Below are 25250 nucleotides of genomic sequence, written 5' to 3'. Positions count from 1 at the left end.
AAGGGAAATATATGTACATACATATACACACACATACATAAAATAAAGATTTTGTCTTGGTATTCCAAATTTTCCTTTTTTCATTTTGTGTTTGGATCTGTAGTTTTTACTTCAAGAAGTGAGCTGCTAGTCATAAGTTTGATTCTTATAATATGATCATTATGGTAATATTTGCCAGTTTCTTGCTATATCTATTCACTCCTTTCTCTTGAGGAAAAAAAAAAAAAAACTGCATTTTTTGTTGGTTATATTGCCTCCCAGAATAAAAAGCACATTAACTTCCAGACTTTTTGTACTAAATTTGGCCATGATTCTGAGTTCTGGCCTTGAACTGTTTATGAGAAATATTTGTGGGAGTTTTCTGAGGATTGCATCAAGAAAATCGACACAGGGGCCAGAACTGTGGTGTAGTGGGTAAACCCGTTATCTGCAGTGCCCGCATCCCATATGTGTGCAGTTCCAGGCTCGGCTGCTTCACTTCTGATCCAGCTCTCTGCTATGGCCTGGGAAAGGAGTGGAGGATGACCTATGTCCTTGGGCCCCTGCATCCATGTGGGAGACCCAGAGGAAGCTCCTGGCTTCGGATTCGCCCAGCTCCATCTGTTGTGGCCATCTGGGGAGTCAATCAGTAGATGGAAGTCCTCTCTTCCTGCCTCTGACTTTCTGTAATCTGCCTTTCAAATAAATAAATGAATCTTGAAAAAGAAAAGAAAATAATAGAATAGAAAAGGAAAGAAAAGAAACGAAAATAGACTCAGCTGGAACTTTGATTTGCCCCTCTAATATTCTTCTTAGCTTTTAGACTCACAATCAGCGCTGAGGGCTAATGTGCCAACTGCCATCTTGAATGATGAAGCGACTCTGAGGGTTTGGCACAGAAGAAAGATTGGAACTTGGGTACCTGAGAATATTGTGGAGCCACCATACCCACCTGTAATTCCTAGCTTCAGACTTCTATCTGTAAGACAAAAAAGGTTCTATTTACTTAAGTAATTGTTAGTTTTGTTGTTAATGTTCAGTAAGAATTCCAGTTGAGGCCAAACTAATGTTTAGAGTTTGGTTATATATGATGAGCCCATGAGATCAGCTCCCACTACTGCCAGCTACTAACATGTATTGTTGAGGACAGATGGAAATGTATTCCTTTTGATAAGGAATGACTGGGTAATACCAGAACTGAATAGCTCTTCTTGCTCCTATTTCTCTCTAACCTGTGAATTTTTGTCCATGTTCTCTCTGGGAGATTAGTATTTTGTGTGGCAGTATTCTATTTTGTGTGTGTGTGTGTTAGAATGGACATTGTAAATCCACCTGGTATGTATTACACGTGGGTTTACTATGAGAAGTAAACTCTTGCTTATAATTGTGAACTAAATGAGTTCGCCACCATGCAGAAATAGGAACAGCATCACATTTCCTGCTAGGAAATACCCAAAATACCCATTAAACAGCCCATTTATTCAATAAATAATTTTGAGCTATTTTGGTCAAATAAATTATGGGAGAGCTTTGTTATTCAGTCAACTCATGCCCAATATCATAGGAGTCCCTTGTGAAGCTGGAGAAAGTAGAGGAAAGGAAAAAAATGAAAATAAATAAATAAAGGTCTAAAATATTTCTTCCCAAAGAGTCTTTTATTTAAAAAAAAATCCTGTATTTAAAGACAGGAATATAATCTGCAGTCCCCCAAATGGCACCAGGTTGTTGGAACACATATCAATGCCAAATATTAATGCTCAAATTACAAGGCTTCATAGCTGCCTCTACAAAATTTCTTCCGTATGCTTGCCACAGTCTCAGTATTTTCTGGGAGTTGTGGGGGAGGGGTCAAAAATGTGCATAGGGTCAGTTTGTTCACATGATTCAGCTACTGGCCACTTTGGTGATACAAGACCCTTTAGGTAGGAATCTCACCATTCTGCCTCAAGGGAATCCCATTCTACGTTAAGGAAGTCATAAGCAAATTCTCTCTAGATTACAAATCCTCATACTGCCAAATGATGCTGAATTTTCTTTAAACTGCACCATACTGGAGATTCACTTGTTCTGTAGAAATGAGACTATTTCTTGGCTAACTCTGTTATCTTGAAGCACTATTGCCTATGCCCTGAGTATCATAAAGTCTCTAATAAAATATCATTTCTTTGTGCTCTTATTTATAGCTCCTCAGCGTGCATTCTTTTGTTGTGCTCTATCTTCTGGGTCTCCATTGGAGGCACCAGGAATATGAAGTTTGAATCCCAGCAAGTTTTTATCCTTCCATGCATCCAGCTCTTGCTAGTAGCTCACAGGTATGGCTTCTGCCCCATCAGTTCAGTATACATAATCAAACCCTGAATCCTAATTTGAGCTCATCTGGGTTCTCAGCTACACCAAAATAGCATTTGGTGTCTAGATGATTTTGATAAATAAATAATAGAGAACAAAGTTATAAAAACTTGAATGTATTTGTATATATATATAAATATACCACACATAGATATCTAACATACATATACACATATAACCATATACAAAAAACCTTATAATTTGTTTCTTCTTGATCTGCTTAATACCATAGGCAATGCCATTTGCTTATTAATTATCTTTCAGTTACAAATGAGAGATGTGCATACTATAACATGCATTTTACTTATTCTACATTTTTCCATGTTATAATGACCCCTTAAACCACTAATTAATAACATGATGAAAAATCTTCTATACATAGTTTCTATATGTTTTGGAATTATTTTGCATGTTCTTCCCAAAAGATATTTTTTCTTTTGTATTCTCCCTTTAGTAAATATGGCTACTATTGCCATGAGCAGGAAGATATGGGTGGATGGAGGAGGTATGGAGAAACCTGCTCTTTTGTAGATAAACACAATGTGAAAACATGGAACTAAAATGATCAGCCTAGAAATAATGACAAGTAAACAAAATTACTTTCTGAGCCACATTTTACCACCCTTGTATATTTGTCTGTTTTCCTCAAATGGAAATCTTAACCCTCTGATTATAGGAGTAGATCATGTTCATTAGAACCCAGGGTCCTTCAGAACACTATTCATTGAAATGGTTATTTGCTAGAGTGTGGTTGGAATCCTTGAGAAGTATTTTATCAGGTTAACTGGTTAGAAAGATTAGAAACACATTTTTTTAAAATGCTACAAAACATCACAACAATCTGAGAAGCGAAAGATGCAAAGTGTATTCAGCATTATCAACTTCAGTGAAAAGTTGCAAAGTACAAAAATTCAGAAAATTGTTAGATTTGTGGTAAGCTTGAAGTAAATAGAGAGAAATGCAAGTATTGGTTTAATCTATGGTCTTGTTGAATGAAGGGTCCCTGCACAACAACTTTTTCCATTTAAGATTAGCCACATATGAGCCTTTTTGAGGGAATGAATAATGGGGACACAGAAAAAGTCAACATTGCTAGGAGAGAATGGCAGATACAATAAGGTTATTTTTTGAAAACGGAGAGAAGTCCATGTAGACTGAAGGTGACTCAGACAAAATACAAAAGCAAGGAAGAAAATATCAGCAATCCCCAACAACTGGGACCTCAACTTCCCTTAGCAGAGTCTATTTGATAGCATTGTCACCCATTTCCATCAGCCTGTTGGCTCTGCAATCCTTCTAGAACTTAACAGTACCAGGGAAGCACTCAGATATTTAGGAAGTTTTCCTTGGCAATCAGGCGTTGCCTTTAGCTTACTCTAGGTTTACACTTCTCTTTGAAGCTTGGTGACTGCAACTCTTTTTTGACAGCCAACAAAAAGCAACGTCTTAGACCTGTTTGGCCGCTATCCTGGGTAAAAGAGTTTGGCAGCCCTAGGGAGATGAATTTCTCCAGCCTCAGACCCGCCCAGAGCAGGGAAGCAACACCCTTCCAGCCTCTACTCTGTTGCTATGAAACAAAAGACGGGGAAGGTGAGCGAAGCAGGAAGTCCCGCCTCGTAGCCCCAGTCAGCTTGGGCTCCCGCTCCCTATGTTCACGCCCACCTGCCCACCCCTTATTGGTTAGCTCCCTGGTGCCTGGTGTAGTTTCTTTCATTTCCTTTCCCTTTCCCACTTTTGTTCCCTGGGGAGTCCAGGCCGATTTCTCTAAGCCTCCTTCTATTTGGGACGCGCAGCGAGCGGGCCTTCCTTTGGGGCCATTGTGTACTGTGGAGGACGTGGACGGGGTGGGAGCGCGAGGAGGGCGGGCACCTCCCGCCCATTGGCTCCGTCCGCTGTCGGGCAGTGCGCGAGCGCGCGAGATTGGCGAGGCGGCAGGGCGGCCCCGCCCCCGGGCCCGCCCCTCGCCTGGGTCTCTGTGTGTATGCTCCAGGGGTGGGGTGTCCAGCGAGTGGTCTCCTCCTCCGGCTAGTGCTGCGGCGGCGTCCCGGGGCCTCCCCGAGAGTCGGGCGGGCGGGGAGAGCGGGTGTGGATTTGTCTGGACGGTAATTGTCGCGTTCCCACGTCTCGGTGGCTGGTGCTGCGGGCCGCTGCTTCCTCGGGAGCGTGCTGTGACGGCGGTCTCACACTCCTCGCCCAGGCCCCCGGGCTGCGTGCGTGGAAGAGTGGGGCGCGCGCACACGCGTGTCCGGACGGCCACGGCACCCAGAGGCAAGGAGCCAGTGGGGCGCCGGGGACTCGACGCTTCTTTCCGGCCGGGGGCCCCGGAGGCAGCCAGGCGCGGGCCACGGAGGGACAGGGGACAGCCCCGGCTTCCAGCTGCTGTTACCGCCGCCGTCCGCAGCGCGAAGTGGGGGTATTTAAAGACCGGGACCCGGGGCGGGCCGCGGGGAGGAAGGTGAGGGAGGGCAGCCGTCGCGCGGCTGGGGATTGAGACGGTCTCCGGGCGCCGAGTTCCCCGCGGCGCAGCGCCGAGCGCCGGAGCCGGACCGGACTGTGGGCGCCGGAGCCGCGAGGGGACACTTTGTCCTCGCTGTGTCCGCCGGCCTCCCCCAGCCTAGAGCGAGCGGCGGGGACCGGGACCGGGACCGGGACCGGGGCCGGGACTGGGACCGGGGCCGGGGCCGGAGCAGGGAGGGGGCGCAGACGTCCTGAAACAAAGCTTTGGCTCGCCCCCCGGGCGCCTTGGGTGAGAATCCCGGCGCCGGGCGAAGTGAACTCTGCTTTCGCGGCGCTCTTGTCAGTTTTCCCACCCTCTCTTTTCAAACAGGCTGTTTGTTGGCTCCTTTGGCTTCTCTGGGATAACTACTTAACGGTGTTTGTTTCAAGAGCAGTGTATTCCTGTGTCCGTCCTGGGTGGTTTTAGCGGGGGAAATCCAAGCTCTGTGCCTTTGTTGATCACCAACGTGTCCCTTCCGTTTGCTAGTGGAAGATAATCTTTACGTTTATATAACTTGGCGAGCCCCCGGCTGAATGAAAAGTGAGGTTTCCCAGTGAGGCTCCTAAATGTACTGAAAGTTACCCTTGCTCCAGTACTTTGAGTTAGGATGAAGCCAGGAAGGGGGCGCGCACTGTGTTAGGATCTGGTTAGAGGAGCTCTATGTAAAGTTGTCTTTTTGTTAGAAGTTGGGTAGAAGTTAAGCCTGGATGCATCTTTAATTCTCAGCGTTCTGAAGGTAGATGTAGCATCGCCGCTCCTAGGTTTGTTGTACGTGGAGATGGAGAGTGTGAATTTACACACTTAACTGAAAAGTTGAGTCCGGGACCCTTGGTTTTGTTCTCGTTGTTGGAGGGGGATGTGATAGGTGCAAGTTAGCCTGTTCCGTTTTGTGTTGGGCCAATATTTTAGTACCCAGCTAACTTTTCTCCTTTTAAATCTGCTCTTTCAAAGGACTAAGATTCCAGATGGCAAATTCTATGAATGGCAGGAACCCTGGTGGTCGAGGAGGAAACCCCCGGAAAGGTCGAATCCTGGGCATTATCGATGCGATTCAGGATGCAGTGGGACCCCCTAAGCAAGCGGCAGCAGATCGCAGGACTGTGGAGAAAACTTGGAAGCTCATGGACAAAGTGGTGAGTTCTGTGTCCCTGTGCCAGCCATCTTCACCCTGGATGCCGTTTCTCCAAATTTATGCATAGTCTTAATGAAGAACTATTGCTCAAGCAGCAGTCTGTGAATTTGTGTTGACTGTTTTTCTTATTTCCACTCTGTGTTTTGAGACGTTGGATTCAGTGTAGAGACTTTTTTTTTGTCCAACTTTTCAAGGTTGAGAGTTCTTCTATGTGACTCAGATATGCAGCGATTTCGCCATTGGCTGCTTTTTCTGCGTGTATGACCCTAGTAGAGTTTGGAAGTATTTGTTCTGGCTTATGTGAGGTTGTGTTGCTCTTAGATAACAAAAGAGGACAAGCAAATAACTCAAGTCTCTAATAGACCACTCAAGACAGCCACATGTATTATGCGGAAGCTGATTTACTGGGGGGAAGAACCAGATTCATCCTTTAGTAAGGAAACAGTATTTGAGAGTTTCCATCTTCATCTCGGAGAGTTCATCTTCATTAAGAAACTTTATTGTTAATGGAAGAGTTACAGTTTCTTTCATCTACTATTCCATTTTGAAACAGGAAACCTTTTGGCTGCACATTGTTTGTTGTGAAAGGAAAATTTATATTGGGGGTGGTGGAGCTGAGAATATCAGAAGCTTCTGTGGTTTCTGCATGTTGCTTTCAGATGAACTCTCATTTCACCAGAAGAAATCAAGCTGGTTGCCAGGACTCAGGGAAGGCCAGTTAGAAATGGAGCCTGAGTGCCTTCCAGGAATCTACTGTAAAACTGTAGCTGTCAGTAACAAGTAGGATCATGAAATGTGATTAAGATGTAGCTTGCTGCTTTGCAACAATTAATAGTTCTTGCTTTTAAAGCAGAGGCACTGTCTCCTATATATTGGTAAATCTTCGAAGCGTTTATGGCTTTATGCCTTAGATATTTAGGGGTAATTATGCATTTAGTCGAGGCAGAGTTTTTGGTGCTTTTATGATTATATAAAAGCAGTTTTTGAAAAATATTCTTTTGTCAGGGGTATGTCAGAGCCTGGGGAAAGCACATGGTAGCATTCCCCTTTGCTTTGGTTTGTGGCTGTGTGTGAAGAGTACAGGAGGGTGACAAGGCTTATTTTCCTTTCCTCTATCTTTGTGGGAAGAGCAGATAGATGAATGATGGGCCTGACAGTCCGTGGCCAATGGTGTTAACAGCAGAGCCAAAATGATCCTGACTGATAAATATCCTTAGTTTTCAGCCTCAGTGTGACCTATTTAAGCTTCTGCCAATGTATTCAAATTGTTACATTAAAGTGCTCCAGACAGAGTGATGTCATAGTGGCAGAACATTGCGACTGCTGCTTGGGAGTCAAGTTCTGAGTTTACCACTGGATTCTTCAGAGTGAGGACTATGCAGTTGGAAAAAGTGGTTATGTTTGGCAGACACAATACTAGCTGTCTTTGCTTTTCTACAGAGTAGACATTTGAAGGCCACTCTCATTGCTTAAATCTTTAGTTGCAGGTAAGAGAAGGGATTCAAGATTCTCTCTAACTTATCTCATATGTAGTTGGTCAACTAATGAATCAGATTCTACAAGGAGATGCTCCTCCCTTCCTACTCCCACTCTTTGAGTGGTCAAAATTTATGTATTTATGATTGAGTGTTAGAACATCAAATCAAAAAGTTTTATATAGGGAAGTGGTGAGTGATGGTTACTATAAATGCATTATTTTTGAAACATTGAAAAGTTTTTAATTTTGGTCTATAATTTGTTATGAACCAAACTTTTACCAACTGTTAATTATTTCACCATGAGTTAGGGTAAAAAGGATGGTTATCTGATAGTTAAACATCTGCCATTATTTATCTTATTAACCCTGTTGTGAGTTTGGGTTTAACCTTTCTGAGGAACTTGACTCACAAAGAAATCTGTTATCCAGAGTCTCTACTTAGTGGGATGAGGGTGTGGGTGTTGGCAAAAGGGTTGCTGTGGTGCTCCCTGTTTGTCTACATTATTTGTCAAGTAATGAAAATGATTGTGTCAGTTTGTGAATGCAACTGTGGGCTTTGTGGAGAAAAATCGCATGATTATTATAAAAGAGTTCAACGTGTTTGTTTCTCCATCACATAGTAATGGAAAGGCGTTGGTAATAACTAGCTGACAGGATGGAGTTTCACTGAGGCATCCCTCAGTGTTTATCTTTTCTTATTTGTCAGTGGTGAAGGAAGCGGTTCATAATATCAACATTCTCCTGGTGATTACATCACAAACTTTATTATTAGTCCAAAAGATAATCCCTTGACACGTTCCCTGTTTTTGAAAATACTGCAATGATTGAGTTTATGTTATGAATAATAGAAAATAACAACCTGCAAGTGCAATTGTTAAGGAAAAGGCAAGGTAAAGTATATAGTGAGCATAGTTTTCTCTAGAAGCCTTTTTACAAAATAGGTCCTCATAATGTGAAAATAATATTCAATTCACCATGTCCTAGCTACCTACAAGGTAAAGGAAATTATTTTGCAGTAGATAATGAAGCAATTTTAGACTACAAGGGAAGTATCTAGTATGTCTGTAGTTTCACCATACATGGCCTCAAGGATTTAAAATGATCTGCTGAGATTCCAGTTCCAACTAATTGCTCTGTTTGCAGAGAGCAGGATTGTTCTGCAGTGTCACTGAGTTCTGTACTTTGTAAGATGTAGTGTGTTTTGTACGGAGTTAGCATAGTGCATATACTGAGAAACGGACTAGTAGCATATCCTTAGGCATTCCATTAAGACACATTTTTTGTACTAAGCTCTTGTGTCAAAGTCAGTAGCTGACCCAAAGTATTTGATACAGTGACAGAACTATTACATGCTAGGTTCAGATACAGCTAAAATGAAATGAATATGTTTCAAAGCTGTTACAAGAGACAGGGTTTCTGGAAAGCTTAATAATACGTTTACTGAGGGTCTACTGTGTTCCTGAGTGCTTGATTTTGAGGATGCAAAACTAGAAACGAGGTAACACTGCTATTGACCTGTCAGGGAGCATCAGAGCCAGGCATATAGGTAAGTAGTTGCCATATAGTATGGAAAGGGCCGTAACACAGACCCAAACTACAGCAGGAGCAAAGTAGAGACCACGCACCTTGTTGTTCTGGCCACTGTTCAGATAGTTTTCTTGGTGAATTCGGCTGGACATTGCCTTTCAGGAACAGCCTTCTCACATTGTTGGAAATGCTGAGGTGAGGGTAAGGAAATGACTGCTAATCAGTATGGTCGGAATGATAATTTATTAATGTGAGGTTCCTGAGTGTGGTTTTCACAAGAGTCTTAGCCAGGTGATGGAAAATAGAAGAAACAATTTTCCATCTACTAGATGCTAAATGTACTGAGTGTACATGGATGCTCAGGACATTAGAAAATAATTAATTGATGCTAAAGAGCAAGCAGGTTGAGTACCTGCCTACGTTTTTGTCTTGCTGTCCCTGTCATGTATTTGAACTTACATTACTGAAAGAGTTTTAAAAGCATTTAAAAAGGGCTGATGCCAAATAACTGTTTCCTGCCTTTTACCTAAAGTACATTCAGTACATTTGTCAAGCTTGAAATATAATTCATTCTCTGCCTTTATAATGCCACTGTGACCATAATGTAGTTTAAGGTTTCTCAATTGAAAAAAACTTGGATTATATACAAATATTGAAAAGAGAATAAATTTTTGGAAAATTGAATACCTCGTGTCTCTGGAAAATATCCTGTGTGGAGTAAAACTTAGATTTTGAGTACCAGTTGCTCGTATTTGTTGGTTTTGAGAATCTCACCCTCTGAAGCCCTTGAACCGAGAGTGTAATTTATTTGAATTATTCTTTTTCACATGTTTCCTTTTCCTAGTTGAAATTGTTGTTATTAAACAGAATCATAGGCACTAATAGAGTTGGATAAGTGACAATACTACCTTAAAAGATGTCTGGACAATTTTGTATTGAAATAAATGAGGTATACAGAAGTTTGCTACTTGTGACTTCTAGGAAAAGCTTTTGATAAAATAAAATACTTAAAGGAATCCTAAAGAGTTACTTTCATGAATCCCTGTGATATAAGGCATACATACAAGAGTGCTTGTGAAAGTTCATGGAAAATGGAATTAGAAGGTAAGTTTAAGGTGCAAAAATTGAAATCCATTTGTATGGGGGAAGCTTCAAAAGTTAATGAAAATGTATATTAGGAAAAAAAAAACTATCCATAGATTTCATTTTATTTTGTTCCAAAATAAATGTGTCTTTTAATTCCATTTACCACGAACCTTTGGAAGTTCACTTATATAATGGGAGCCTTCATGAGTAATCTTTTTAGTCTTACACAATTTTAACTATTCAGATTTAGAATCAGCTTCTTTTAAAAATTTCTTTACATGTTATCTGTGGACTTCATCATTCATTATTGAATGCCAACTATGGAAAGGCATATTTGTAGCTAACCATGCCACATGGTAGAATATAATAACTGCTGTAACTTGGTATAAATAAAGTGGTATAACAAAGTACGTGGCCGAGGTGAATTTTGCTTGCTGGTAGTGAAAGGCTGCTATGGAGTGAAGCACGGGGAGGTACAATCAGGTTGTTTGTAAAGGGAGTTTGGACTCTAGGGATGCGGAGGGCATGTTAGGGTGAAGAAGTCATGGGAGACTGTTGCGTGAGAAAAGGTTAGAGGAAAATGATAGAGGCATTGACTTCTCTGTCAAGGAATTTGGACTAAATATATTTGGTGGGCAGATAAACATAGAAGGCTTTTGAATGGGGAAAGGAAAGAGCAAGGCTGTGCTTTGATACATTCCTCTCCTGAGTTTTGAAGGTTGAATTAAGAGCAAATAAACGTAAAAGCAGAAATACTGGAGAAGAGGAATTAAAATCATTTGGAAGAGAAATAAGGGAGAGATGGCCTGAATGTTTACAGTAGGTAGGAAGTGTTGGTTTTAGTGGGGGAGGCATTTTGTAGGTAAACTCTGCAGGTCTTGGTGACCCTTCAGAGTTAGAGGATGAAGAAGAAGGTGAAGTGAAAGTGACCTTGAGGTTTTCAGCCTGAGTGACTCGGAAGGCAGTGATGCCCTTAATGAGATAGGGAACATAGGAGGGTAAAGAGGAAGTTTGGTGTTTGTATATGATGTTTGTTTTTGAACATGCTGACTTCAACAAGCTAGCGTGAAATTCATTTTGAGGTCAGAAAATTGAGTATAGAGTTCAAGAGAGAATTGGAAAGGTATGAGTTTGGTAGATGTGTTCATAGAGGTAGCAACTCAAGCCATAGGGCTGCAAGAGATTTCCATCTTAGAGCAGAAGGAGTAAGAGAAAACAGTTAGCAGAATGAATTTTGGGATGTGTAGGGAATATAATTAGATGATAGGGAAGGTTACAGAATCCTACCAAGAACAATCAATCATATATGAGGTGGAAAAAGAATTAGAGAATACTGATTTTCTGGTTAGAAAGCAGCTTTAAAAAAATTAGTTTCAAGTTCTGGTAGAACTAAGTCCAGAGGGAGAAAACCAAATGAGGTGAAAATTTAAGAAGTCATTGATTTAATAATTTGAGGAAGACTGAGGGAGAAAGAAATCTTCCATCTGCTAATTCACTGGCTAGGGCTAGGCCAGACTGAAGTCAGGAGCCAGGAACTCCACCTGAATCTCTCATGTGGGTGGTGGGGACCCAAGAATTTTGAGCCACCCACATATTCTGTTGCCTCCCGGAGTACACATTAGCAGGGAGCTGGAATTAGGAGCAGATCTGGGACTTGGACCCAGACAATCCTAAATGGGAAGTGGGCGTCCCAAATGGTGTCTTCACCTTTTGGCCAAACCCCTACCCCCAGAGGCCATTCTTGCTCTTTGCAGAGTAGTTTCACTTTGTGATGGGCCTAGAATAAAATTAATATGGCAGTTTTTGAACGACCATTATAGAACTTTAACAGCTAATAGAAAGGAGGAAAGTTCTGATAATTTGAGGGTTTAAAGAGAATTGAAAGAACTATATGTGTATTTGTGCATGCAAGCACATTGTGCGAGACTGATGAGAAGGAGTGTAAGTAACTGAAGGAGTGACATTCTAGATTAAAATGTGGGAGCAGAAGGCTAGGAACAAGTGAAGGATTGTTCACTTCATGGTAGATAAATGGATCTTCAGCAAAGACAAGAAGGAAGTGAGAGAATGTATGGAGAGGTTTTGAGAGAGGTTGTAAATTTTTATGCTTAATTTTTGGGAAGTGATTTATGATATCATATTTGTCATCTTTAAGCCATGTTTAAAAAGATGTTTATTTTATTTATTTTCCTCTATTTGAAAGTTTGAGGGCGGTGGGAGGAGAGAGAGAGAGGGAGTGAGAGAGTGATATCTTCTGCCCCTTAATTATTCCCCAAAAGCCTGCAGCAACTAGAGCTGGGCTACACAGAAACCAGGCCATGTTTCAAAATTTTTTTTGTGGAACAAACAATGTATATTTTAGTCAGTCTTCTAGCAGTTAAGTGGGTAAACAAGTAAAAAAAATTGAAATGGAAATAAGTTCTCATCTTCTATAAGAATATTTAAATACATCCTTGCCTTAAATGATGGTACAGTGTTACTTTTGTCTGCTGTGCTTAAGCATATATTTAAGGTTTATCTTTAAAAAATGTATTTGTAGGTTGCTGGGTTATTTTTTCCCCTTAGTAACAAAAGCAGCTTATTGAGAATATCCAACTACATTTTATATAGCCTTATAATAATATTGACCTCATTAATTAATCTTAACCTTATTTGTACTGTCTTACTATAGTAATGAAAAAGTAGTTATTAATATTTTACCCATTAAAATATTGGATAATTTTATGCCTCTGTCTTTTCCTGAGAGTCTCTTGGGGTTGGAAGAAGTATCAGATTCTGTGTCAGCTGAAAAGGATACTGATTTGGGCTTAGCTTTATTACTTGCTTTTCTGTATAGAACAATCTAGACTTTTAAGAAGTTTCTGAGCTAAAAGAACTTTTAAAAAATCATGATCCCCAGCCAAGTGGCCGGTTGGATTCTCACTTCTTTGCAAAACCTATGGGAATTTCTCCTTGTTGTGATGGAATATAAAATATGGAAGGAGAAAAAATACTAAAAGTGAGTGAGTGCTAACTGTGTACTTGGCAGTGTGCTGAGCATTCTGCATTCTTCTAAGAATTATGATAACCTAATGAGGTTTTCAGAAGGAGAAACCTGCCCAATTTTGACTTGCTTGATTTGCTTGATTCTGGTGTCTTTGTTCATGATATGAAGAGATTCAAGTACACTGCTCCATAGAATAAATAATATGCTGCTTCCCTCTTCCATAGGAAATAAATCAAGAGGATATTTCACTTGTTTATTTGGTACTATCAGATTGTCATCCCAATTTTGTACCCACTTTTAGGTAGGTTTATTCAGTGAAGATTTAGATATACATTGGTAATATACGTATTCTGAGAGATTCTTCCTTGCCCTGATCCTCTTCTCTTCCTGTTCATGCCTTTTTGTTAATTGCACATCCACTATTTGGAGAGTCCTATGTTGGGTATTGGAGATAGAGCAGTGAGGAAGATACATACAGTCTTCGCCTTAAAGGAAGTTCCGTTCTCGTTTGGAAGACGGATAGTGAACAGATGAATACACAGCTGATGTTTTAACTACAACTGGTTGATTTATGTGTTGTCCTTACATCAGTCTTCTGAACAAACTGCCATTTAAAACTAAAGGAATTGACTGCTCTATTCAAACTCTATTATAATTAATCTGTTAGACTCATAACCAGTTTTATATGCTTTGTTTTGACCAGTTTATATGGTGTTCTATTATTTTTTTACATTGTATATTTTCATACTCATATATTCAATGATTTGCTGAATTGAAATGGAATGAACCCAAATAAGTCTTAGATGATTTTTACTATAATGATACACTTTTTGTAACTGCTATAAGAAATCTATTATAACATTCATAGGAAGACTGGGATTTCCATACTGTCCTTTAAAATGGGATACTTATTTTGACAGTACATGACTTGATTCATTTAACTGAATGCTCCATGAAGTGAGTTGTGCTTTAGAATGAAAATCTTTTATAGTATAGACACACTTCCTTACTGTTGAAATTCCCATTAGCTTTGCTAGAATTTCTTTCATTTATTTAAAGAACTGATTTGGACCTTATTTGCAAGAAATATGTTAGCTGATCTACCACTACTTTAGTACCTTTTGCCTGGAATTTTTAATTAAGTTACAGTCAGAAATCTCTATAAATGCAGGGCTGTTCCAAGAATAATTAGTAGCTTTGGAAATTTTTATAGCAGAAGTAAATTCTCGTCTTATATTTGTATCTTTGATGTGGTGGAATATATATATATATATATTTATGTGAATATATATTAAAATATGCATATTATGCACATATTAAATATTTTAAAGAATATGGATGAAATAATGCAGAATGCATGTACACAGAGCCTCCATAAACATCTTTACACACATTTAAACAAATACAAGAGACTGTTATGTACTGGTGTGGTGAGTATGTAAGGCCAGACATCAAGGTTCTGAGCAGTAATCTTAGGTAGGTGCCATTTCTGTGTTTTAGTATTGGTGTGTCAAAATGAGGAAATTAATCTTGGTGATTTCCAAGGTCCTTTTTAGGACTGTAAAATCCTTTAAGTCAATGACTATAATGGAGTTTTCAGTATAATTCAAATACTAAATATTTTCCTTTTAGTTCAAAAGATAACAATTATATTCCTAATGAAAAAAAATTATATATTAGCGCCCTAAAATGTCATAGTTGTATAATAAGACTGTAAAATTTTTCCTTCTGAAAACTGTTTAGTGTTGGGACCAACTTTAATTCTAGGAAACATGGTGCCGTGGCTCAATAGGCTAATCCTCCACCTAGCGGTGCCAGCACACCGGATTCAAGTCCCGGTCAGGGCGCCGGATTCTGTCCCGGTTGCTCCATTTCCAGGCCAGCTCTCTGTTGTGGCCTGGGAAGGCAGTGGAGGATGGCCCAAGTGCTTGGGCCCTGCACCCCATGGGAGACCAGGAGAAGCACCTGGCTCCTGGCTTCGGATCAGCATGGTGCGCTGGCCGCAGCGTGCCAGCCGTGGCGGCCATTGGAGGGTGAACCAACAGCAAAAGGAAGACCTTTCTCTCTGTCTGTCTGTCTGTCTCTCTCTCACTATCCACTCTGCCTGTCAAAAAAAAAAAAAAAAAAAATCTAGGAAACAACTTAGGTATTTCCAGAAGAGGTATAAGTCATTTGAAATAAACTTGAACCTTGGGGTGAACTTGAGTTTTGTCCTTAATATTCTGTTTTTAGAAAAGCAATTTTTCTCTGTGACTTTTGTAGTTTCTTGTACATAGCATTCAATAAATATTTATTGGATGGAATTGAATTTGATCTGCTTAGAAGTCATAGTACTGGTACAGGGATATTCATTTTTAGTAGGAGCTGTCATAAATCACAGGATTTAATAGTAATCCAACTGATGAACTGTGCACACTCAATAACTACAGTAATTTAGTATTCTAAGTCATACTTTCCCAAGTGCAAGTTTAGAAAACAATGTAGTCTATACAGCTTTGATGGAAGGTCTCCCCTCTATTTCTGGTCCCCCATTCATTCACAGCCTTCCTGTGAGTTTTCCTTTTAGAATAACTCATGTACATCCCTCTCAATGTGTTTTGCTCTTTGGTGCCTCTGAGGTCTACATATCCCTCTGCCTGGAATATTTCTTTTGATAAATATATCTGTGTTTTTCTTCATACTCTTGTGGATATGAATGAGGTGCTGCTTTTTTCCTGTATCATTTTGTACTTTGCTCCATCACAACCTTAAATCCTCTTGTAATTCTTTCATAGCCACCCATCTTTCCCCTACACAACTCCCTGAGGGAGGAACTGTGATTTATCCTTTACGTCTTCCCTAAGGTGTGAAACAGTGAGGCATAAACATTTGTTGAATTAACAAATGGATCTTGGTTTTCATGTAACTTTACCCATGGAATAAAATAAAAGATATGACTGAGTTTAGAAGGGATCATTCACTGTGCCTAATTCTAATTAAATTGTGATACAGTTGGAAAGAGGATCAGCCTGCGATTGAAAAGATGCAGGCTCTTGCTTTGGATTAATGCTTTTTTAATAGTCCCTTAATCTTGTAGTTCTTAGTTTCTTTATCTGGAAGTGAATGGATTGGATGGGATCTTTACTAAGATCCCTTAGAGCAAGAATTATTTCGCTTGTAAGTTAATTATAGAGAACTAGGTCTCTGTTGCCAGACTCCTTAAGGCAGGAAGTGTGATCTAATCATCTATAATTTTCTAGCACTAAGCTTAGTACCTGGCATGTAGTAGTTATTAAAATCATTTTACCCAGTACAGCAATACATTTCTATGTGGAATTATAATCTAACATAAAACAAATGAGAAGTAGAAGATAGTGAATTAGGGGCCAGGACTGTGGCACAGTGGGTTAAGCTGCCACCTGTGATGGCCACATCCTATATAGGCACTGGTTTGAGTCCTAGTTGCTCTACTTCTGATCCATCTCCCTGCTGAAGCACCTTGGAAGGCAGTAGAAGATGGTCCAGTACTTATGCCCCTGCCACCTACATGGGAGACCCAGGCTCCTGCCTTCTGCCTAGTCCAGCTGCCCATTACAGACATTTGGGGAGTGAACCAGTGGATAGAAGATTTCTCTTTCTCCCTTGCTCTTTCTTTGTAACTTTGCCTTTCAAGCAAAATAAAAATTAATCTTACAAAAAGACAATAATGATTTACATATCTGTAAAATTTAAAAGTACTGTATGTATGCATGGTTATTAGAAATGTATGATAAAAATATTTGAGAATTTTTAAAAAATGTTTATCAGTTCAATTATTCACCAGCAGAGGAAATGAATTTGAAGTTGCTTGGTCCCCTAACAAGAAGTTAATAATTGATCAGTCTGTGATGTGTCTTACCAGCTTTTATGTTGCTGAAATTAAATTGTAAGTGTTGTAGGATATTGGTGGAAGTGTCCTTGAAATTTCTTTGTTATTGCAATAGTATCTTTTGGTTTAAAGAATTGAAAAACCATATCCTATTTATTTCAGCCAGGATTTGTTACATCATTGACATCTATAGAACTTAATCAGTCTTTAGGGTAGAATGAGCTTTACTGAGTATATCAATGAATGAGGAAATGCTGTATCAGCTTGTTTATACTTTTATTTTAACCTAGAAACCTTTTATTTAAGGAATACAAACTTCATGCATTTCATTTATACAAATTTAGGAACATAGTATAACTACTTTCATAGGAGTTGATTTTATTTTTTAAACTTTTATTTAATAAATATAAATTTCCAAAGTACACCTTTTGTATTACAGTGGCTTCTTCCCCCCATAACTTCCCTCCCACCTGCAACCCTCCCATCTCCTGTTACCTTTCCCATTCCATTCACATCAAAATTCATTTTCAATTATCTTTATATACAGAAAATCAATTTAGTATATATTAAGTAAATATTTCAACAGTTTGCACCCACACAGAAACACAAAGTGTAAAGTACTATTTGAGTACTAGTTATAGCATTCATTCACATTGTACAACACAATAAAGACAGAGATCCTACATGGGGAGTAAGTGCACAGTGACTCCTGTTGTTGATTTAACAATTGACACTCTTGTTTATGGCGTCAGTAATCACCCGAGACTCTTATCATGAGAGGCTATGGAAGCCTTTTGAGTTGCCAACTCCGATCTTATTTAGACAAGGTCATAGTCAAAGTGGAAGTTGTCTCCTCCCTTCAGAGAAAGGTACCTACTTCTTTGGTGGCCTGTTCTTTCTACTGGGATCTCACTCACAGAGATCTTTCATTTAGGGTTGTCCCCCCCCTCCCCCAGAGTGTCTTGGCTTTCCATGCCTAAAATACTCTCATGGGCCTTTTTAGCCAGGTCTGAATGCCTTAAGGGCTGATTCTGAGGCCAGAATGCTGTTTAGGACATCTGCCATTCTATGAGTCTGCTGTGTATCCCGCTTCCCATGTTGGATCGTTCTCTCCCTTTTTAATTCTGTCAGTTAGTATTAGCAGACACTAGTCTTGTTTATGTGATCCCTTTGACTCTTGATCCTATCATTATGATCAGTTATGAACTGAAACTGATCACTTTGACTAGTGAGATGGCATTGGTACATGCCAACTTGAGGGGATTGAATTGGAATCCCCTGGTACATTTCTAACTACCGTTTGGGGCAAGTCTGATTGAGCATGTGCCAAACTGTACATCTCCTCCCTCTCTTATTCCCATTCTTATATTTAACAGGGATCACTTTTCAGTTAAACACCTAAGAATAATTGTGTGTTAATTAAAGAGTTCAACCAATAGTATTAAGTAGAACAAAAAAATACTAAAAGGAATAAAATATTAAGTTGTTCCTTGACAGTCAGGACAAGGGCTGATCAAGTCATTGTTTCTCATAGTGTCCATTTCACTTCAACAGGTTTCCTTTTTGGTGCTCAGTTAGTTGTCACCGATCAGGGAGAACATAATATATTTGTCCCTTTGGGACTGGCTTATTTCACTCAGCATGATGTTTTCCAGATTCCTCCATTTTGTTGCAAATGACCGGATTTCATTGTTTTTTACTGCTGTATAGTATTCTCTAGAGTACATATCCCATAATTTCTTTACCCAGTCTACTGTGATGGGCATTTAGGTTGATTTCCAGGTCTAAGCTATTGTGAATTGAGCTGCAGGGATTGATTTTATTTAATAAATGATATACCATCTTACATTTTCTTCTTCTTTTTTTAATAGATTTATTTATTTGAAAGAGTAACAGAGAAAGGTAGAGACAGAGAGAGGTCTTCCATCTGCTGATTCACTCCCCAAATGGCTGCAGCGGCCAGCGCTGTGCCAATCCAAAGCCAGGAGCCAGAAGCTTCTTCCAGGTCTCCCACATGGGTGCTGGGGCCCAAGGACTTGGGCCATCTTATACTGCTTTCCCAGGCCATGGCAGAGAGCTGGATTGGAAGAGGAGCAGAAGGGACTAGAACTGGAGCCCATATGGGATGCCGGCGCTCCAGGCCAGGGCTTTAACCCAGTACAACACAGTGCCGTCCCTACCATCTTGCATTTTCAATAAAAATTTTTAGAGGTCAGAATAATACTGTTATATTTAAATTAAGCCCACGCCTTTGGGTTATTAACTGAATATTTGTAGAAGTCAATCATGAAAAATCAGATGAGTAATGCAAACTCTGTATAAAAAATTCACATTCATGTATATGTTTTTTCTCAGAATTAGTCAACTAGTCCAACCATTTATTTATTAGTTATATACCGTGTGCTAAGTAGTTCTGTTATAAGCACTGTGTGAAAAGAGAAAAGTTATAATAATATCCTGGGTTAATAATAGAAGTGGATGAATCTGGTGTTGTGGCTCAGTGGGGTAAACCATGGTCTGCCACATCTTTGATGCAATGGAAGGCAATGGAAGATGGCCTGAGTGATTGGACCCCTGCACCTGTATGGGCTCCTGCCTTCCACCTGGCCCAGCCCTGGCCATTGTGAGCATTTGGGGAGTGATTTCTTAAATAAATCAGATGAGATCATGAGTTTTTCATTTGTTGTTTCTTTGATTGATTGTGTTTGTCATTCTTGAAATTATGACAGTTCAACTATTTTCTGTGGTCTCTGGTGTTTTCATGAGTATCTAGGGGAGGATCCATGTTTTATAGAATTGAAACTCATACAGTTTAGAGGCATCATTCTAAAGATAAAGAATAAATAAATTACAAATATAAAATTAGATATGAAGTGGATTTTCTTTAGAGAGAAAAACATCATATTATAAATTTTATAAAGCTAATAGACACACAAATATCAGTGAAATATTCTAAGGTCAATTTTGACTATATAAATTTTATACTTTAATTATCTCCCATTACCATATGTGTTTTCAAAGCTGGATCCTATGAGACACATTCAAATTGCCAGACTTGACTTGGAGCTTTAGCACTGTGGGCATTTGAAGTACTTTCTTCTTTCAAAAAATTTTTGTTTAAATTAAAAATTGCATATGTCAGGCATTTAAATATACATAAGTAAAATGATTAATACACTCCAATAAGCATATTCATTACGATCCATTAATTAATTTTTTGTGTATGTTAAGAACACCAAAATCCAACTGTCTTAGCAAATTTTCAGTATGTAATACCATTATCATTAGCCACAGTCCTCATGCTGTCTGATAGGGGTCCGGACTTAGTCATCCTTCTTCACTGCAAATTTGTACCCTTTGCCCTTCTTCCTATTTCCTCCTGCTCCCTGCCCCAGTTACCACCATTCTAGTCTCCGTCTCTGTTTATTTGACTTCTTGTTTTTAGATCCACGTGTGAGATCATAGAGTATTTTTCTTTCTGTGCCTGGTATACTTCACTTTTACTGGGACTGCTAACAATAATTTCGCTATTTCCAGAAGTGACTGCATGCCCCGCATTACCTTCCTCTAAGCCTACACTAAATATGTCTTCAAGTTCCCGCTAACCACACTCCAGTCATGTCCATGGCTTCTCCACTGCCAGCCAACAAGAGGCTAAGTGTGATAGGAAGGAAATCATGCTGGAAAAAGAAATGTTCACAAAATGTGTTTAAAATATCTTGCTCATGAAAATTCTACAGAAAACAAAGCCAGGATGAGGGCCTTAGAAGGGGCCTGTATATCTGAGGGACCCCAAAGCTTGCGCTTGACCAGCCTGTTAGCACATTTGACTTTCTGTGCCCGATATGCATGCTGTAGTGTGGTTCCAAGTGATTTCATTTAACAGATTAATGGTAGCATTCTTTATACCCTGCCTGAAGGGGTAAAATGAGGTAGGCTTCTTATTTGTGACTAAATCATGAGCTGAGCATGTAGAAGTAAATATGGTATCTAGTTGAGTTACTACCTTTTTTTTTTTTTTTTGCTGGCAGAAGGTATTTTCAGTTCTGCAGGCAGCCCTGAACGCCCCAGTGGTTGGGTGGCACCTGATGGAATGACTGAACCGTTAGATACCACATGTTTATAGGCATGGGAGACAGCATGGGGGGTGGTTAAGAGACTTGTTCTGACCTGACACCTGTTTACTGCTTAATAACTCAGTTATTAGAATTATACCTCTTTGTATGAGTCTCCTGAGGGTTTTGGAAAATACATCAAAATATTAATTAAACACTCTGGGAAAGCTTTAGCTGGGAGTTCAGTATAATAAATCGTGTCTAAATGTGAGATATTGGAACAAACAGAAAAGATCCATTTCCCCATTTTTATTAAAAAAAGACACACTAGAATTCTAGTAAGATAGTGTGCAATGGGATGTTGTAGAAGAGAGTTAAAACTTTAGTGATTTGAAAGTAAGGATGGGATATAGACAGAAATAGGATGTAAGTGTGTTAAGACAAATGTGAATGTTTCCCAGCTCTTTGTAATTTAAGACAATAATTTAAGGTCATCATTTTCATTTTGGAAAATTAAGAAGTAAGATACAGTTTTACAAATCTTCATTTTCTATGAAAGAGTTATAGTTTATACAAATAACTTTACTTTTGTCTTTGTTTTTAGGTGAGACTGTGCCAAAATCCCAAGCTTCAGTTGAAAAATAGTCCACCGTATATTCTTGATATTTTACCTGATACATACCAACATTTGCGACTTATATTGAGTAAATATGATGACAACCAGAAACTTGCCCAACTCAGTGAGAATGAATATTTTAAAATCTACATTGACAGTCTAATGAAAAAGTCAAAACGGGCAATAAGGCTGTTTAAAGAAGGCAAGGAGCGGATGTATGAAGAACAGTCGCAGGACAGGTGAGGGTATTTCCTTTTTCGTTGTTTTTTCCTCAGTGTTTTATAGTTAACTTAATGTCACCATTGTTTTGGCGAAAATGTGATTCAGTTTGTGCATTATTTGTTTTACACATACTTATTGATGGTAGTAGCTAGTTCAGGAAACAGTATTATTTTTTAGATTGACTATTGTTAGATCAGCTTTTCTTTCCCTTTAAAGATTTATTTATTTATTTGAAAGGCGGAGTGACAAAGAGTGGGAGAAACAGAGAGAAGGAGAGAGAGAGAGAGCTTCCTTCTGCTAGTTCATTCCCCAAATGGCTGTTACAGCTAGCGCTGGGTCAGGCTGAAGCCAGGAGTCTGGAACTCCATCTGGGTGTCCTGCATGGGTCACAGGGACCCAAGCAGTCGGGCCATCTTCAGCTGCCTTCCAAGGCATATTAGCAGGGAGCTGGTTTGGAAGTGGAGTAGCTGGGACTATAACCAGTTCTCATAAAGGATTCTGACATTGCAAGCAGCGGCTTAACCAGCCCCAGATCAGCTTTAAATTCACAGAAAAATCACAAAGAAAGTAGAGTTTTGAATTCTCCCTCCCCCTCACAAGAGGTTTCACCTATTCACATCTTGCATTACCTGGTTGTATTTGTTACAGTATAGGAATAGTATTAGGGTATTCTGTAGAGACTGAATCAGTCAGATAAGTACATAGATACATGAGTGGGGAGTTTATATCTAAAATTTAGCAATATATTAATGTTAATACATTCTGTTGACTAAAGTCACCATTAGGGCTCAGTCTTTGTGTTGAATGAGTCTAAGGTTCAGAAATGTGTAGTAGCATATATCTACCATTACAGTATCATATCAAATAATTTCACTCTCCTGAAAATGCCCTGGATTTTACCTTTTCATGGACCCCTTCCCAATTCCCCACCTTCTGAATCCCAGACAACTGCTGGTTTTTAAAACTATTGGTCTAGTTTTGCCTTCTCTGCAATGTTATATTGCCTGGATAAATATAATAAGTAGCCTTTTCAGATTAGATTAGATTCTTTTTTACTTCACAATATAAATCTAGGGTTCCTCTGTGACTTTTGATAGCTTGTTTCCCTGTATTCCCTCTGTAATATCCCATTGTGTGATTATACTACAGATTGTTTTTTCCTCTCAATTACTGAAGAATATTTTAATCTCTAAGCATTTTGTCAGTTGTATATAAAGCTGCCATAAACATTCAGGTGCAAGTTTTGTGTGGACTTAGGCTTTTGTCTCATTTGGGCAAATTCCTAGGACAATGATTGCTGGATTGTGTGATATGCTCATGTTTCACTTTGTGTGAAGCCCCTAGACTGTCTTCCAAAGGGACTCCATTTTGCATTCCCACCAGTAATGGATGAGAGTTTGTGATGTTCCACATCCGCAGTAACATTTATAGTGGAGACAGTGTCTGCAGGGATGGTAGATTGGAATAGGAGATATAGTCTAGATCTCCATACTTTGCTAAGTGAGAAACTGGACAAGGGTAACACAGATTGAATATTAGAAACTCAGCCCTTGTTTTAGAACCAGGATTCTTGGTGTAAATTCATTAATGTTGTTTCACTGTTTCAATGTTAAACATCAGGCTCTGTCTTAAACCAAATATAGAAAATGATAGTTTTCGGTTTCTGGGCTACTTCTGGCATACCTAGAGTATTCACTGACAGTGGTCATCTGTTTCCAATTGGAAAACTAATGTAAATTGTAATGACATAACATAGTAGTTAAATTGAGTTTTAGTTTAATACACTTCTCTAGATTTTAGTTTTCCCACATATAGGAAAGTCTCTTTAAGAAACCTTTACCTTTTTTGGATAGGAAAAACAAGCCACATTTAGTCTAAGATAGCATAGGTTGTATGACAGAAAACTCTGTTATCTAGGTATGTAGACACTCTCAAGCTGTTTATAAATACTGGCTAAATACTCAGAGCATGAAAAACCATCAAATTCAAACCTAGAACTGCCCTTCCCAATGTAAAGTGGCATAAATATTTATTCTCTCAATTAGTGATAAATCCTAACATACTCCTCGAATGCTAACCAATTAATATAACTCTGAGCTTATCACTTAATGTTCTTGGACCACAGTTTATACATCGTGAGGATGGTCAATCTTCCGGTTGCTGTTTAACTTTACAGCATTAAAACTCTGGAACTCCCAACTAGAATTTGGATTGCTCTAAGTTACCAGAAGTAGGTAGAAAAATATCAAAACAATTGTTTATTCTCACAGACTTTTTCCAGAATAGCCACAGTTATGGGAAGCCAGGTGTTGATGTTATAACTGTATATTTCACTTTGTAGTTCTGCCATTGATGTAATAAAACTAGGTTTGTTAACAGATGTCTTTATAATTCTTACTTAAATTTAAAAGGGCTGAAACTCTTCCCGGTCCAACTAAATCTTTCATTAATTTTTATATTTTAGACTGTAACTTCTCACTCTAGAGATTTGAGTGCATATTGAATTTTGATTGTATGTAATAATATGTGATGTGGCAAGTTTTACATCTTCCATAGAAAACTAAAATATTTTCTAACTCAGTTTGATGTTTTGTAAGTAGCATTTTATTTACTAATTTTGCCTTTTTATGAGGCAGCATTTACTTGGGGACTCCTGTAAGTTTTGGTTGAAAGGTGGATTAATGCAGTCTAATCACAGTGAGGCACCTCTATGCCTTCTTTGCTGTCTTCTCTGTGTTGTAAGTATCAAAGTAAATTTGTTCACTCTCCTAAGTTCAACCTTAAAACAAAACGTATTAAGTTGCATGCTGTTTAGCATATCTCAAATTGGGTTTTATTGCCATCCGTGTTCTATTTTAGGGTAGTGACTAGCTCTGTTTATGTAGAACTTAAGTCAGAAAAATGTTTGATTGTAATTCCTGAAAAAGTACTGTCCTTGGTGCACCATAATGGGAACATAGACAACATAGACTCTTTTTTTAAAGATTTATTTATTTATTTGAAAGAGTCACATAGAGAGAAAAGGAGAGGGGGAAAGGGGGAAAGGGGAAGGGGGAAGGGAGAGAGGGGGAGAGAGAGAGAGAGAGAGAGAGAGAGGTCTTCCATCTGCTGGTTCACTCCCCAATTGACCACAATGGTTGGAGCCGCACCAGTCTGAAGTCAGAAGCCAGGAGCTTCCTCTAGGTCTCCCCACGTGGGTGCAGGGGCCCAAGGACTTGGGCCATCTCCCAGGCCATAGCAGAGATCTGGACTGGAAGTGGAGTAGCCGGGTTATGAATGAGCGGTGCCCATATGGGATGCTGGCACTGTAGGCAGTGGCTTTACCTGCTATGCCACAGCTCTGGCTCCGAGAACATAGACTTTTGATTTTTTCCCTGTGATAGTAATATATTTGTACATAATATATTTCTAAGTTCCATTAGAATTCCAAATTGAAATTGAGCCTACAGTAGACTATTGGCATGGAACTCTGTGCAT

The 25250-nt window shown here is 39.3% G+C and overlaps 1 protein-coding gene across 12 annotated transcripts in view; it reads left to right on the top strand.

Moving 5' to 3' along the window:
* Positions 1-4278: 4278 nt before the first annotated feature.
* The window catches only part of CBLB (Cbl proto-oncogene B), a 234226-nt gene continuing 213254 nt past the window's right edge, over positions 4279-25250 (top strand). For 4 of the 12 annotated variants that reach the window (XM_070072028.2, XM_070072027.2, XM_070072026.2 and 1 more), the window contains exons 1-3: positions 4294-4430; positions 5777-5958; positions 21540-21790. In XM_070072028.2, the coding sequence (XP_069928129.1) occupies positions 5791-5958; positions 21540-21790 (419 nt within the window). In that variant the 5' untranslated portion in view covers positions 4294-4430; positions 5777-5790. Of the gene's footprint in view, positions 4742-4953; positions 5075-5776; positions 5959-21539; positions 21791-25250 lie in introns of those variants that run through there. The other 8 variants (XM_051819103.3, XM_051819102.3, XM_051819101.3 and 5 more) reach the window with 3 other exon arrangements.

Source organism: Oryctolagus cuniculus, chromosome 4 (assembly GCF_051225735.1).
Source record: "Oryctolagus cuniculus isolate XC-2025 breed Fujian yellow rabbit chromosome 4, ASM5122573v1, whole genome shotgun sequence".
NCBI lineage: Eukaryota > Metazoa > Chordata > Mammalia > Lagomorpha > Leporidae > Oryctolagus > Oryctolagus cuniculus.
This window is presented reverse-complemented; position numbering and strand designations above follow the sequence as displayed.